This window comes from Nerophis lumbriciformis, linkage group LG18 (genome assembly GCF_033978685.3).
Source record: "Nerophis lumbriciformis linkage group LG18, RoL_Nlum_v2.1, whole genome shotgun sequence".
Taxonomy (NCBI): Eukaryota; Metazoa; Chordata; class Actinopteri; order Syngnathiformes; family Syngnathidae; genus Nerophis; species Nerophis lumbriciformis.
The window spans coordinates 13697501-13713609 of NC_084565.2; the positions used below are offsets into that span (position 1 = coordinate 13697501).

Consider the following 16109-nt stretch of genomic DNA (forward strand, 5'->3'; position numbering starts at 1 on the left):
TAAGTAAATAAATAATAATGATATAAGGCGCCTGAGTAAATGAATAATAATTATAAAAGGCACCTGAGTAAATAAATGATAATTATATAAGGCACCTGAGTAAATAAATAATAATTATATAAGGCACCTGAGTAAATAAATAATCATTATACATTAGTAAATAAATAATCATTCTATAAGGCACCTGAGTAAATAAATAATAATTATATAAGGCACCTGAGTAAATAAATAATCATTCTATAAGGCACCTGAGTAAATAAATAATAATTATATAAGGCACCTGAGTAAATACATAATCATTCTATAAGGCACCTGAGTAAATAAGTAATAATTATATAAGGCACCTGAGTAAATAAATAATAATTATATAAGGCACCTGAGTAAATAATTGATAATTATATAGGGCACCTGAGTAAATGAATAATAATTATAAAAGGCACCTGAGTAAATAAATTATCATTATGTAAGGCACCTGAGTAAATAAATAATAATTATATAAGGCGCCTGAGTAAATAAATAATAAGTATATAAGCCACCGAAATAATTAATAATTATATAAGGCACCTTAGTAAATAAATAATAATTACATAAGGCACCTGAGTAAATAATTGATAATTATATAAGGCACCTTAGTAAATAAATAATAATTATATAAGGCACCTGAGTAAATAATTGATAATTGTATAGGGCACCTGAGTAAATAAATAATAATCATATAAGGCATCTGAGTAAATAAATAATAATTATATATATGGGGCGGTATAGCTCGGTTGGTAGAGTGGCCGTGCCATCAACCTGAGGGTTGCAGGTTCGATCCCCGCTTCCGCCATCCTAGTCACTGCCGTTGTGTCCTCGGGCAAGACACTTTACCCACCTGCTCCCAGTGCCACCCACACTGGTTTAAATGTAACTTAGATATTGGGTTTTCACTATGTAAAGCGCTTTGAGTCACTAGAGAAAAGCGCTATATAAGTATAATTCACTTCACACTTCACTTATATAAAGCACCTGAGTAAATAAATAATTATATAAGGCACCTGAGTAAATAAATGATAATTATGTAAGGCACCTGAGTAAATAAATAATAATTATATAAGGCGCCTGAGTAAATAAATAATAATTATATAAGGCACCGAAATAATTAATAATTATATAAGGCACCTTAGTAAATAAATAATAATTACATAAGACACCTGAGTAAATAATTGATAATAATTGATAGGGAAGCTCTTACTTGGTGAAGTCCAGGAAGGAGACATGTCCATGATAGAAAGCAGGCTTCATCTCCCTCCATTCCGTCACATTCTTCACAAAGCGCACCTGAAGCAAATAGTCATGAGTCAGCAGCATTGTGGCCACACAACGACAGGCTCAGGTGAGCAACTTCTGGTCACCTGGTCCTGGAGGGACATGACGGGGTTGTTCTTGGTGGTGTTGATGTGCAGCACATGGTAGCGGTTCTTCCCGCACAGGTCGTAGGCGATGTTGGTGAAGGAGGTGCTGGCAGTCTTGGGCACACGGTTGTACACGATGACCACGTCCTCGTCGCTCTCCTGCGTGGACGCCGCCCACGACGTGTCCCGCTCCCGCAGGCCATCCTGGGTGTGCCGCTGCTCGATCTCCCGTACCTCGTGTCGAGCAATGGCCCTCTCTGAATGGACGACAAGAAGTGCGGTTGGAAGTTCAAGAATAAGGTTGCTTGAACTAAAGCAAAATGTTTGGCAGCAAAGCACACGTCACTCAATCAAAGCTCACCTTTAGACATTCACACACCTTGTGGAATAAAGTCCATAGAACACATTTAGCCAAGACAGCTCACGACAAATGTATGCATATGTTTTGAACATAACTGTGGTGTGTTCAAGGACCCTTGATTCAAGTTAGAAACAGAAACGTCACCAGTTGATTACCGTAAATTCCAGACTGTAAGTCGCTACTTCTTTTTACTGCTCGCTACCATTATTGTGCAGAAATATGGGAAATAACTACAAAAGTACACTTTATTCACTAACTGTATTTAAAAAAAAAAGATGAGTTATGGTAATACATCATGTTGGATATAGAGAACATACAAACTCTTTATTTATTGAATCACAAATATTACAATGAAATGATTTGGTGTATTTGCAAACATCTAAAATGATGCACAAAGCAATCTATAACCTGCTAGCCAAGAATTATTCCAGCAAAAGAGAAGGATTTTAACCTTAGAGGAAAATGTAACTTAAAACATGTGTATGCACGTACAACACTTAAGACCTTTAGCATACCAGCATGTGGAATTAAACAAAGAAATCAATGTATGAATATGATCCCATTTAAGGAAACCATTCAAACTTAAAGTGTTTACAAAGAAGAGGACTGTTGTTAAAGGCCTACTGAAACCCACTACTACTGACCACGCAGTCTGATAGTTTATATATCAATGATGAAATCTTAACATTGCAACACATGCCAATACGGCCGTGTTAGCTTACTGAAGTGCGATTTTAAATTTCGCGCAAAATATCCTGCTGAAAACGTCTCGTATGATGACGTCAGCGCGTGACGTCACGGATTGTAGAGGACATATTGGGACAGCATGGTGGCCAGCTATTAAGTCGTCTGTTTTCATCGCAAAATTCCACAGTATTCTGGACATCTGTGTTGGTGAATCTTTTGAAATTTGTTCAGTGAACAATGGAGACAGCAAAGAAGAAAGCTGTAGATGGGAAGCGGTGTATTGCGGCCGGCTGCAGCAACACAATCACGGCCGGTGTTTCATTGTTTACATTCCCGAAAGATGACAGTCAAGCTTTACCATTGGCCTGTGGAGAACTGGGACAACAGAGACTCTTACCAGGAGGACTTTGAGTTGGATACGCAGACGCGGTACCGTGAGTACGCATGCAGCTGCGGCTTCCAAACATTTGATCGCTTGCCCGTACGTGCGTGCCGCTATGTGCATGTCACGTACGTAACTTTGGGGACTTTGGGGAAATATATGTGCTGTATGAACTTTGGGGAGGTGAACGGTACTTTGGGCTGTGGGATTGAGTGTGTTGTGCAGGTGTTTGAGTTGTATTGGCGGTTTATATGGACGGGAGGGGGGAGGTGTTTGTTATGCGGGATTCATTTGTGGCATATTAAATATAAGCCTGGTTGTGTTGTGGCTAATAGAGTATATATATGTCTTGTGTTTATTTACTGTTTTAGTCATCCCCAGCTGAATATCAGGTCCCACCCGCCTCTCACAGCATCTTCCCTATCTGAATCGCTCCCACTGCCCTCTAGTCCTTCACTCTCACTTTCCTCATCCACAAATCTTTCATCCTCGCTCAAATTAATTGGGAAATGTGCAGATGTGAGGAGTTTCACAACCGGTGACGTCACGCGCATATCGTCTGCTACTTCCGGTACAGGCAAGGCTTTTTTATCAGCGACCAAAAGTTGCGAACTTTATCGCCGATGTTCTCTACTAAATCCTTTCAGCAAAAATATGACAATATTGTGAAATGATCAAGTATGACACATAGTATGGACCTGCTATCCCCGTTTAAATAAGAAAATCGCATTTCAGTAGGCCTTTAAACGTCTTGAACTTCTTGAAACTGAGAAATAACTCCTCTCATGATGAGAATGATCACTGACTTAACTATAAAGAGAACGCTTGTGTTTCATTGATGGAAGTTGTGTTCCACTGTGACAACAGGAAGTGATCGTATGTGTCGGTCATAGTCATGAATTGTAAAAGGGCTACAATTAAATCAACTTTTGCTCATTTGCGGACATATTTTAAAAATAATGTGTAAATTGTATGATGTATCATATTGTGACTGCATGCTGTACATGTTCGAAATACACTTAAACCAAACACTTTGAACTCTGCGGCTTATAAAACGGTGCAGCTAATTTATGATTTTTTTTTTTTCTTCGCGAATGGCCATAATGTTTTGTGTTTAATAGTTGTCATTAAACTGTAATGGGGTGTTTATTGTTTGTGCTATGGCGCCATCTTTTGGACGAGTTTGCTCACTGTAGTTGCTGCGGGTTGAATATGTACTTCCTGTTTTGCCTTGAACCAAAAGTAAAACTGCCATAGCGTTTCTGCTCGACAGGATTTTTCATTAAACACTCCAAGCAACGTTTGATGTCTGTAGGAGTGTTTTCATATTTCATATTTGTACGCAAATAATAAAGACCTCAACGGCGGAGTGGGCGGATGATGGTTGCATAGAAGCTCCACAACGGTCACAAAGGCGGAAGAAGGCTGCAGCAAAAATGGGCCCCCAAATGTCTTGGTCTCCATGCCATTGGACCCTGGCCTTCTCTTTGCCAAGGACAGTGTGGTGGCTGTCTGTGCACCAGTCTCCCCACTTTAAAAGATTTCACGCACAGGCGTTCTCCTGAAGGCAATCCCAACAACAGGAGGACAATCATCCTCGTTTCGAGTGATCGCCGATGACGACGATTTGTACGTGCTATCGAAATGTGACCAAGCAAGCATTCTTAGCATTAGCTAAGATGCTAGCGTTCGTTTTAGTATTATTAACTTTGAATGGCATTATTAGGGACCGCAACGTCCCTTTGGGACAGAGGACCCTATTGTATTTTGTGCGTTTTATTCTTTATTATTATACCGCCGCCTCTTTGAGCTGTAATTTGACCCCCTTAACATGCTTCAAAACTCACCATATTTGACACACACATCAGGACTGGCGAAAATTGCCATCTAATAAAAAACCAAACCCCAAAACTCAAAATTGCGCTCTAGCGCCCCCTAGGAAAAAACACAGACAAAACTGCTTGTAACTTACGGTAGGAATGTCGTAAAGACATGAAACAAAAACCTCCATGTAGGTCCGACTTAGACCTAGATTTCATACATTGACATCCTGCAGCAAAATCCTTCAACAGGAAGTTGGCAATTCCTCCTTCAAAACAAAAGTTTCGTAAAAACAGTCACTTTTGCCTCTTTGAGCTGTAATTTGACCCTCTTAACATGCTTCAAAACTCACCAAACTGGACACACATATCAGGACTGGCAAAAATTGCGATCTAATAAAAAAACCCAACCCCAAAACTTAAAATTGCGCCCCCTAGGAAGAAAACACAGACACAACTGCTCCTAGGAAGAAAACTCAGACAAAACTGCCTGTAACTTCCAGTAGGAATGTCTTAGAGACATGAAACAAAAATCTCTATGTAGGTCTCACCTAGACCTACATTTCATATATTGACAACCCCCAGCAAAAATCAACAGGAAGTTTGCAATTCCCCCTTCAAAACAAAAGTTTTGTAAAAACTGGCAGCCACGCTTCCGTCAGTCTACCCCAGGGCAGCTGTGGCTACAAAAGTAGCTTACCACCACCAGGTGTGAATGAAGTGAGGCTTCTCACTTCTCTGTGAAGCGCTTTGAGTGTCTAGAAAAGCGCTATATAAATCTAATCCATTATTATTATTATTATTATTATTAATCTCAGAACGTAAAATCAAACATCTTGCAGACAGACTCCAAAAAGGGGCTATAAAAGTGACTGTGGTGCAAAATTGACCCCATATGTTTTAAATATAGATGAAAATTATCCTAGGCCCTCTTTAAAGACAAGGGGAGGGTTAACCCCCAGCACATGTACTAATAATAACACAATCATAATGTAATGAAGTATTATTCTGTGTATCAAGTTCAACTAATGTGTACTTTACACTCCCAAGTTAAGGAAAACTCCACATATTTTTGATCATATTAAGGGCAACAATGACATATTCTGGCCACATTATATTGAATTTGTTTTGTTGAAATAACTCAACCAAATTGTTCAGTGAAGGGTCGGATCTAGATCAGTGGTTCTTAACCTTGTTGGAGGTACCGAAACCCACCAGTTTCATATGCGCATTCACCGAACCCGAACCGTAATCATAAAATGATGTTATTATATTAAAGAAATACTAATAAAGGTATATTTTACAAACAGAAAGTTACAGGAATGTACACATGATCCCATGTTTACATCTCATTGTGCAACATGTGAATGTTTTAGTGGGAACTAAATGGGATATCTGAAAGGGGTACACATTATTTCCAAAGTAGGACCCCCCACCCAGACATATAATACTAGTACACAGCTCATGAAAAACAATATGTTATAGTCATTGTAAGTGAGCCAAAACACTTATATTAGAAAATAATCGCATGGAAATGACTGCTGTCATTTGAATACAATAATAAAACATTGAACTTGTTATTTAGACAGGTTTGGGACAGGTGTGCTGCAGGTCTGACGTCGCTCACATGTGCTCTACTGAATGCTCAAGGAGTTTTTGCGTTTGCTCACACATATGGAAAATTAGACGGAACATTGTTTGGGGGTAACCATAATACGCCGACAGGGAGAATTTTCATTTACACGATGAGTCGGGCGTGTCTTGACCTCCGCGGCGGAGGCTCTGCCGAACCCCTGAGGCCGTCTCACCGAACCCCTAGGGTTCGATCGAACCCAGGTTAAGAACCACTGATCTAGATGTAATCTAAAAATGTTGATCCCAAATCCAAAAACCAAATCAAGGTTTTTACATGTCTTTTCAAAAGCTGCTTTTAACCGATGTCATACTATAATTCCATTTATAGAGGATGTAAACATACCAGGTGTGTATGTACGGGGTAGCATGAGGAGCCCTTCAGGAGTCTTGAGTATGGGGGCCCAAAATGTGTTGCTACACCCCTGTTAATGATCAATGCTTATTCAAGTGTTTGATCCCCAGCTTTAACGACATGAATCAAAATAGAAGCAGCTCTCTGTATGATGCACTAGGTCACATTCTACCTAATGTCTCATACATTCATTTACCGTACTTGTGACTGCCACAAAAAGATTTAGGGCACTGATTGACAGTTAAGTTGGATCTGCGTAATCCCTGAGGCAAAAATCAGCGCACACTGACATAGAGCCGAGGGAACAACGTTACCATTTTCTTGTAATGTCGCGTGCGTGTGTCTACAGCTGCATGGAAACAATCACCTGTGAGTTAACTACGCCATCTTCTGTCGCTGAATGAGGTATGAACACTCCAGCTGTCATTGTTAACGCATGTGATTAAATACAACTAATTATCGCGTTATCCGAAATGAATGAGGATGAACCAGAACAGTACTTTAGAAAAGACTAAGGTAACTTGTTGGTATTGCAGCGACAAAGGGTCTCATCATCGGCGCCCATCAAGTTTAAAATACCATCCTAAAGGCCTACTGAAACCCACTACTACCGACCACGCAGTCTGATAGTTTATATATCAATGATGAAATCTTAACATTGCAACACATGCCAATATGGCCGGGTTAGCTTACTAAAGTGCAATTTTAAATTTTGCGCGAAATATCCTGCTGAAAACGTCTCGGTATGATGGCGTCAGCGCGTGACGTCACGGATTGTAGAGGACATTTTGGGACAGCATGGTGGCCAGCTATTAAGTCGTCTGTTTTCATCGCAAAATTCCAAAGTGTTATGGACATCTTGCAATTTGTTCAATGAACAATGGAGACAGCAAAGAAGAAAGCTGTAGGTGGGAAGCGGTGTATTGCGGGCGGCTGCAACAACACAAACACGGGCGGTGTTTCATTGTTTACATTCCTGAAAGATGACAGTCAAGCTTTACCATTGGCCTGTGGAGAACTGGGACAACAGCGACTCTTACCAGGAGGACTTTGAGTTGGATACGCAGACGCGGTACCGTGAGTACGCAGCTGCGGCTTTCAAACATTTGATCGCTTGCCCGTACGTGCGTGCCGCTATGTGCATGTCACGTACGTAACTCTGGGGACTTTGGGGAAATATATGTGCTGTATGAACTTTGGGGAGGTGAACGGTACTTTGGGCTGTGGGATTGAGTGTGTTGTGCAGGTGTTTGAGTTGTATTGGCGGGTTATATGGACGGGAGGGGGGAGGTGTTTGTTATGCGGGATTAATTTGTGGCATATTAAATAGAAGCCTGGTTGTGTTGTGGCTAATAGAGTATATATATGTCTTGTGTTTATTTACTGTTTTAGTCATTCCCAGCTGAATATCAGGTCCCACCCGCCTCTCACAGCATCTTCCCTATCTGAATCGCTCCCACTGCCCTCTAGTCCTTCACTCGCACTTTCCTCATCCACAAATCTTTCATCCTCGCTCAAATTAATGGGGAAATCGTCGCTTTCTCGGTCCGAATCGCTCTTGCTGCTGTTGGCCATGATTGTAAACAATGTGCGGATGTGAGGAGCTCCACAACCTGTGACGTCACGCTACTCGTCTGCTACTTCCGGTACAGGCAAAGCTTTTTTATCAGCGACCAAGAGTTGCGAACTTTATCGTCAATGTTCTCTACTAAATCCTTTCAGCAAAAATATGGCAATATCGCGAAATGATCAAGTATGACACATAGAATGGACCTGCTATCCCCGTTTAAATAAGAAAATCGCATTTCAGTAGACCTCTAAAGCAAAGCACATACCCGAGCATGAATGCTAGCTAAATCGATAACAAGGAAAGAAAAGCGGTACGCTAGTTACCTGCGTCAATCTTGTTAATAACAGTAGCACAGATAAGTTAAACAACCCCTTTGCAAAATGAAAATTGAAGTCCTACAAGAAGATGTCGTTCAAATCACCACAGCTGATCTGTCCTACCTTGGATAGCACAATTACAGCAACGGTACTACTCAGACAAGAGCATCAAGTAGCAACTACTGGCTGAATGTGAATGTATTTTGCTTCCTGGAGAACGTTGGACATCTGTAAGTAATCACAACCAGCTGATGTCGCATTGTACTAAAACAGAGCTTGTTTGTTTCAACTAAAAAAAGAGTAAATGATGAACTATGTTAAGTTGTGTACTACATTATCTATTAATAACTGTCTTGTTTGCGATATTATAGCAAATATTTTTAAAATGTGCACTTAATTTCTTACTAATCTTACTGTCAACAAGTGTTGAGCAAAGTCAATGGCTTGCAGTTCAGTAAAACATTTAAAGAACATTCCTGTAGGACATTCTGACAACAAAACTGCATTTGTATCCAAATATTGGGGTGTTTTCTGAAGCAAATGTTATTATTGCAAGCAAATAACCTGTGATTAATCATGATTAATCACAGTTCAAGAGAGTGATTATTCAGATTTAAAAATAATCACTTCACAGCCCTATTAAAAAATGAGAGATAATGTCGTGCAGTTCTTATGACACAAACAAAAAGCTTAGTTTTACCAACAAACACTGAGTTTTGCTTTATAGCTAATTATGCAAATTAGACAATGATGTCATCGAGCTCCCCCACGACCCTGTGCCACAGATTAGGTGCCACGTGTAGGAACAGGGTGCTTACAGGGAAGTTCAGAGTCTAGACAGGCAGGTTGGGGTACAAAAACAGGTTTTTGTCCACCCACGCCCCTCCATCTGTGTTTATTCTGGTCTTGGGGGTGTTACATGTCTCATAAGGCTGTTTATGAACATAGTCAGACATATTTCTACACACTACCATGTCAAAACATACTTGACATTTTTCATCAGAGGAAAAACTGTAAGACAGGAGACATTCAAACAACAGAAACATCCCTTCCCTTGTTGAAAACGTATCTAAGACCACAAAATGTACGCAAATGTCCTGTATAACTCTGATAAAATAAGAGAATGTGTGAAGACAGGAAGAAGGATGTAAACAGGAAGTTTGAGCAGACTTACTTTTTAAGTCAGCTGTTTTTTTGCTGTTAGTGTGTTTTATGGTGGCTAATATCTTTTTACATTACGTACAAAACATGTGAATCTTAAGCACCTTTCACACCTTTGCTAGGAATTTTACACCTTTCTCTTGTGTCTTTAGGCAAAGTCAACCCCACCCAAATTTGTGGGCGGCTACAACAAAAGGGTATTCCACTATTTTGTGGAATACCCGGACCAGGACAGTGTGTGACATGATCCGACCCCCTCACATTAGACCAGGACACATTAGACCCCCCTCACATTAGACCAGGACAGTGTGTGGCATGATCCAACTAAGGCTGCAGCTAACGATTATTTTTCTATCGATTAATCTATAGATTATTTTTTCGATTAATCAGTTAATCTATAGATTATTTTTTTTCGATTAATCTATAGATTATTTTTCCTTTTACCGATTATTTTTTTTATTTAAAATGAAGATGAAAAAATAAATGTTGGCCAGTTTTTTCAAAAGGCATGACTTTTATATACAAAAAAAAAAGTATGGCCACTCAGTCAACATTGACAACAACATGACAAAATATTCTGTAACAATGTAAACATTTAAAACTTTTAACATTTAACAAAATTAAAAGTAGCTTATTTGCTTTTTAATGTGCAAATATAAAAGTAAACATCCAGTGCAAATCTTAATATTCTGCAATAGTATAAGCATTTCTAAAGTAAAAGTATTGCTTATTTTGCTTTAAAATGTGCAAAAATAAAGATAAACATCCAATACAAAAAAGTGCAAAACGAAATATTCTGTAACAGTGTAAACATTTCAACAAAAGTAAAAGTATTGCTTATTTTGCTTAATAACACAACAATGATAGTATGATTAAAGTGAAAGTTAATTGTTGGTTTGTACATAGTATATGTAACTGTTAATGTTGTAAAAGGTATTTGCACAACTAATTAACGTTAGCGTTAAAGAGGAGCGCGTCTTTGTAAACACTGAACAGGCATGCCAAACGCGCCTCTCAGAGCGAAACAGTGTTTTAGTTTATGAATTTACAACGCAGATACAAATGACACATTCATGATTTTGTGTAATGATGACAATGTATACTCACGCGGACGATTGACTAGTTGATGGTGATGGCAAGAACGCTGTCGGGTGTTTTCTTTTCAAATGTTCCTTCATAGCCGTTGTGCTGCTATGATAGGCCATTTCCGCTCGACACAGTGTGCATACAACAACTGTCAAGTGTTTTGCTTTTTTCGCTGTGCTTATCCCACACTTGAAGGGATGTACCAATGCTGAATGTGGCTTCTGGATTTCACTCAAAAGACCAGACCGTAGTTACTTTTTCCTTTTATTTTCCTTTAGTTTGCAACAGTTTTTCCAACCAAGAAACAGCTTCTTTTTTCTTCTTTAGCCTTTTTAGCAGTCTTTAGCAGTGTTAATAGACTTTAGTTTCTTTAGCTGTCATTAGCTGTCTTTAGTAGCCTTTAGTAGCCTTTAGCTTCTTTAGTAGGTGAAAAACCTTTAAGGACAAAACACCACAAGATTAACATGCTGTAAAAAATCAATCAATTATCAATCCCATAATTTACAACTATTAATTAGCTATCAAACTCTTAACCATTAAACAAGTGCAAGAAAATGGACACATCTTTTCCCTTTAAGTTAAAACAGATTTTAAATAAATTGTCTCAACATAAATGCACCAAGATACATATAAAATACATTTAACACCAGAAACACAATAGATAAATGCAACAGAAAACCCAATATGCAAATACATAAATACCTAACCAATTAACCACCTATTTAGATACATATTTAAAATCCATATTCAATATAAATATATTATTAATTTAGCAGTGAAACACTCAATCTTAAACGCTGTCTACTGGTAGAAAAATGCCCCTTTTTCTACGCCCTCACCAACACAGTTAAATCCAACACTTTAAATTGAGCGACTTCACCCTCCTGATGAAGCAAACTGCTCCAACATTTATCAAACTAAGCAAAGAATATCAACACTAAACAACAGTTACATAACACACTGTGTGTATTTAGCCTCCAGACTAAGCACGCTACATGCACACAACCCCCCCTCCCATCTCACCAGCGCAACAGGTGCGCCACACCCACGAAGAGAAATATTAAATCTTACATACTTTTGGCACAACTCTGGGTTATCTGTAATGAACTAAACCTTTTTCCACTCTGCGCTGGCGTCTTTTGTACTCCTTGATTTGACACAGCGGTCTAATTACCGGGCTCGCGCACCAGCAGATGAGACAGGAGCGCGCCGCGTTATACCTGCGCGCGAACGTAAACTGATCGGCTCTGATTTTATAAGCCGACTGGCCGAAATAATGCCGAATTATATACATTTGTTTATTGAAATACTCCCACACTTTTGACGACTTTTGGCGTGCTTTTTTTCCCTCGCTCGCACCGCTCGCATCATCTGCTTTGCGCTCCGCCATGACGGCAGTGTGACGTAAATATGCGACGCGTCGAAGCATAAAAACGACGTCGACGTATTTACGTAACCGATGACGTCGACTACGTCGACGCGTCGTTTCAGCCTTAGATCCAACCCCCTCACATTAGACCAGGACAGTGTGTGGCATGATCCAACCCCCTCACATTAGACCAAGACAGTGTGTGGCATGATCCAACCCTCTCACATTCGACCAGGACAGTGTGTGGCATGATCCAACCCCCTCACATTAGACCAGGACAGTGTGTGGCATGATCCAATCCCCTCACATTAAACCAGGACAGTGTGTGGCAGGATCCAACCCCCTCACATTAGACCAGGACAGTGTGTGACATGATCCAAAACTCTCACATTAGATCAGGACAGTGAGTGGCATGATCTATCCCCTTCACCTTAGACCAGGACACATTAGAACCCCTCACATTAAACAGGACACTGTGTGGCAAGATCCAACCCCCTCACATTAGACCAGGACAGTGTGTGGCCTTATCCAACCCCCTCACATTAGACCAGGACAGATTAGACCCCCTCACATAAGACCAGGACAGTGTGTGGCATGATCCAACGCCCTCACATTAGACCAGGACAGTGTGTGGCATGATCCAACCCCCTCACATTAGACCAGGACAGTGTGTGGCATGATCCAACCTCCTCACATTAGACCAGGACAGTGTGTGGCAGGATCCAACCCTCTCACATTCGACCAGGACAGTGTGTGACATGATCCAACCCCCTAACATTAGACCAAGACAGTGTGCAGCCTGATCCAACCCCCTTACATTAGACCAGGACAGTGAGTGGCATGATCCAACCCCCTCACATTAGACCAGGACAGTGTGTGGCCTGATCCAACCCCCTCACATTAGACCAGGACACATTAGACCCTCTCACATTCGACCAGGACAGTGTGTGACATGATCCAACCCCCTAACATTAGACCAGGACAGTGTGTGGCATGATCCAACCCTCTCACATAAGACCAGGACAGTGTGTGGCATGTTTCAACCCCCTCACATTAGACCTAGACAGTGTGTGGCATGATCCAACCCTCTCACATAAGACCAGGACAGTGAGTGGCATGATCTATCCCCTTCACCTTAGACCAGGACACAATAGAACCCCTCACATTAGACCAGGACAGTGTGTGGCATGATCCAACCCCCTCACATTAGACCAGGACAGTGAGTGGCAGGATACAACCCCCTCACATAAGACCAGGACAGTGAGTGGCATGATCCAACCCCCTCACATTAGACCATGACAGTGTATGGCATGATCCAACTCTCTCACATAAGACCAGGACAGTGTGTGGCAGGATCCAACCCTCTCACATTAGACCAGGATAGTGTGTGGCAGGATCCAACCCTCTCACATTAGACCAGGACAGTGAGTGACATGATCCAATCCCCTCACATTAAACCAGGACAGTGTGTGGCAGGATCCAACCCCCTCACATTAGACCAGGACAGTGTGTGACATGATCCAAAACTCTCACATTAGACCAGGACAGTGAGTGGCATGATCTATCCCCTTCACCTTAGACCAGGACACATTAGAACCCCTCACATTAAACAGGACACTGTGTGGCAAGATCCAACCCCCTCACATTAGACCAGGACACATTAGACCCCCCTCACATAAGACCAGGACAGTGTGTGGCATGATCCAACGCCCTCACATTAGACCAGGACAGTGTGTGGCATGATCCAACCCCCTCACATTAGACCAGGACAGTGTGTGGCAGGATCCAACCCTCTCACATTCGACCAGGACAGTGTGTGACATGATCCAACCCTCTAACATTAGACCAAGACAGTGTGCAGCCTGATCCAACCCCCTTACATTAGACCAGGACAGTGAGTGGCATGATCCAACCCCCTCACATTAGACCAGGACAGTGTGTGGCCTGATCCAACCCCCTCACATTAGACCAGGACACATTAGACCCTCTCACATTCGACCAGGACAGTGTGTGACATGATCCAACCCCCTAACATTAGACCAGGACAGTGTGTGGCATGATCCAACCCTCTCACATAAGACCAGGACAGTGTGTGGCATGTTTCAACCCCCTCACATTAGACCTAGACAGTGTGTGGCATGATCCAACCCTCTCACATAAGACCAGGACAGTGTGTGACATGATCTATCCCCTTCACCTTAGACCAGGACACAATAGAACCCCTCACATTAGACCAGGACAGTGTGTGGCATGATCCAACCCCCTCACATTAGACCAGGACAGTGAGTGGCAGGATACAACCCCCTCACATAAGACCAGGACAGTGAGTGGCATGATCCAACCCCCTCACATTAGACCATGACAGTGTATGGCATGATCCAACCCTCTCACATAAGACCAGGACAGTGTGTGGCAGGATCCAACCCTCTCACATTAGACCAGGACAGTGTGTGGCAGGATCCAACCCTCTCACATTAGACCAGGACACATTAGAACCCCTCACATTAGACCAGGACAGTGTGTGGCATGTTCCAACCCCCTCACATAAGACCAGGACAGTGTGTGGCAGGATCCAACCCCCTCACATTAGACCAGGACAGTGAGTGGCATGATCTATCCCCTTCACCTTAGACCAGGACACATTAGAACCCCTCACATTAGACCAGGACAGTGTGTGGTATGATCCAACCCTCTCACATTGGACCAGGACACATTAGAACCCCTCACATTAGACCAGGACAGTGTGTGGCATGATCCAACCCCCTCACATTAGACCAGGACAGTGAGTGGCAGGATACAACCCCCTCACATAAGACCAGGACAGTGAGTGGCATGATCCAACCCCCTCACATTAGACCATGACAGTGTATGGCATGATCAACCCTCTCACATAAGACCAGGACAGTGTGTGGCAGGATCCAACACTCTCACATTAGACCAGGACAGTGTGTGGCAGGATCCAACCCTCTCACATTAGACCAGGACAGTGAGTGGCATGATCCAACCCCCTCACATAAGACCAGGACACTGTGTGGCATGATCCAACCCCCTCACATAAGACCAGGACAGTGAGTGGCATGATCCAACCCCCTCACATTAGACCATGACAGTGTGTGGTATGATCCAACCCTCTCACATTGGACCAGGACACATTAGAACCCCTCACATTAGACTAGGACAGTGAGTGGCATGATCCACTTGTGGCAAAAGGTGGCGATGAAATGAGGAACAGGTGACAGGAAGGTAATGTTGGCACTTTGACTGTAGAGGGAACAGTTGGTGGACATCAAACGGGACGTCGATATGCTACAAATGAGGAAGGTGTGTGTGTGTGTGCGTGTGTGTATGCTGCAGTTGTGTGGAAAGATTGCACACAAAAGATGCCTCTTGGCTTTGTCCCCTGCAGGCTTTTCTTCATCAGAATTCATGGCAGACTGACTGGTGTTGACAATGCTCAGGGAAGCCTGCAGGAAGGACGGAGCGAGAGGCTTGTGTGTGTGTGTGTGTGTGTGTGTGTGTGTGTGTGTGTGTGTGTGTGTGTGTGTGTGTGTGTGTGTGTGTGTGTGTGTGTGTGTGTGTGAGTGTGTGTGTGTGTGTGTGTCTGTTGTGGAGCACCTAATATCCGTGGGAGCTCACAGATGGAGCATTGGCTGTCACATCCATCTATTCAAGATCTGCCATTCCTTTGCCCTCCTCTCCTCCAACGCCAACACAACACACTCACAAAAATGCAGCTTTCTTTAATAAACGCCCCGCATTTGCAGCCATAATTGCTGTCCTGATCAAAGTTGGATCTGGTTACAGATGGAGCCGCATCGCTTCCGTGCACGCTTTTGCGACTGGAGACGTGCCAGGTGGCGGAAAATGGTGTCTGGCTGTCAGCGACTGCAATGGAGACGTTCATTCACACGCACACGCCACCCAACAACCGGTGAAAGGGTATAATTTTACTGCCTGGGCTCACGTGTCGTTTTT

At 42.1% G+C, this 16109-nt stretch overlaps 1 protein-coding gene across 1 annotated transcript in view; it reads right to left on the minus strand.

Annotated features, from left to right (window-relative positions):
• The window catches only part of hs2st1a (heparan sulfate 2-O-sulfotransferase 1a), a 109517-nt gene that overhangs the window by 13189 nt on the left and 80219 nt on the right, over window positions 1-16109 (minus strand). The window contains exons 2-3 of the mRNA XM_061977715.2: window positions 1395-1651; window positions 1235-1320 (exon numbers count right to left, since the gene is read on the minus strand). Of these exons, the coding sequence (XP_061833699.1) occupies window positions 1235-1320; window positions 1395-1651 (343 nt within the window). The remainder of the gene's footprint in view (window positions 1-1234; window positions 1321-1394; window positions 1652-16109) is intronic.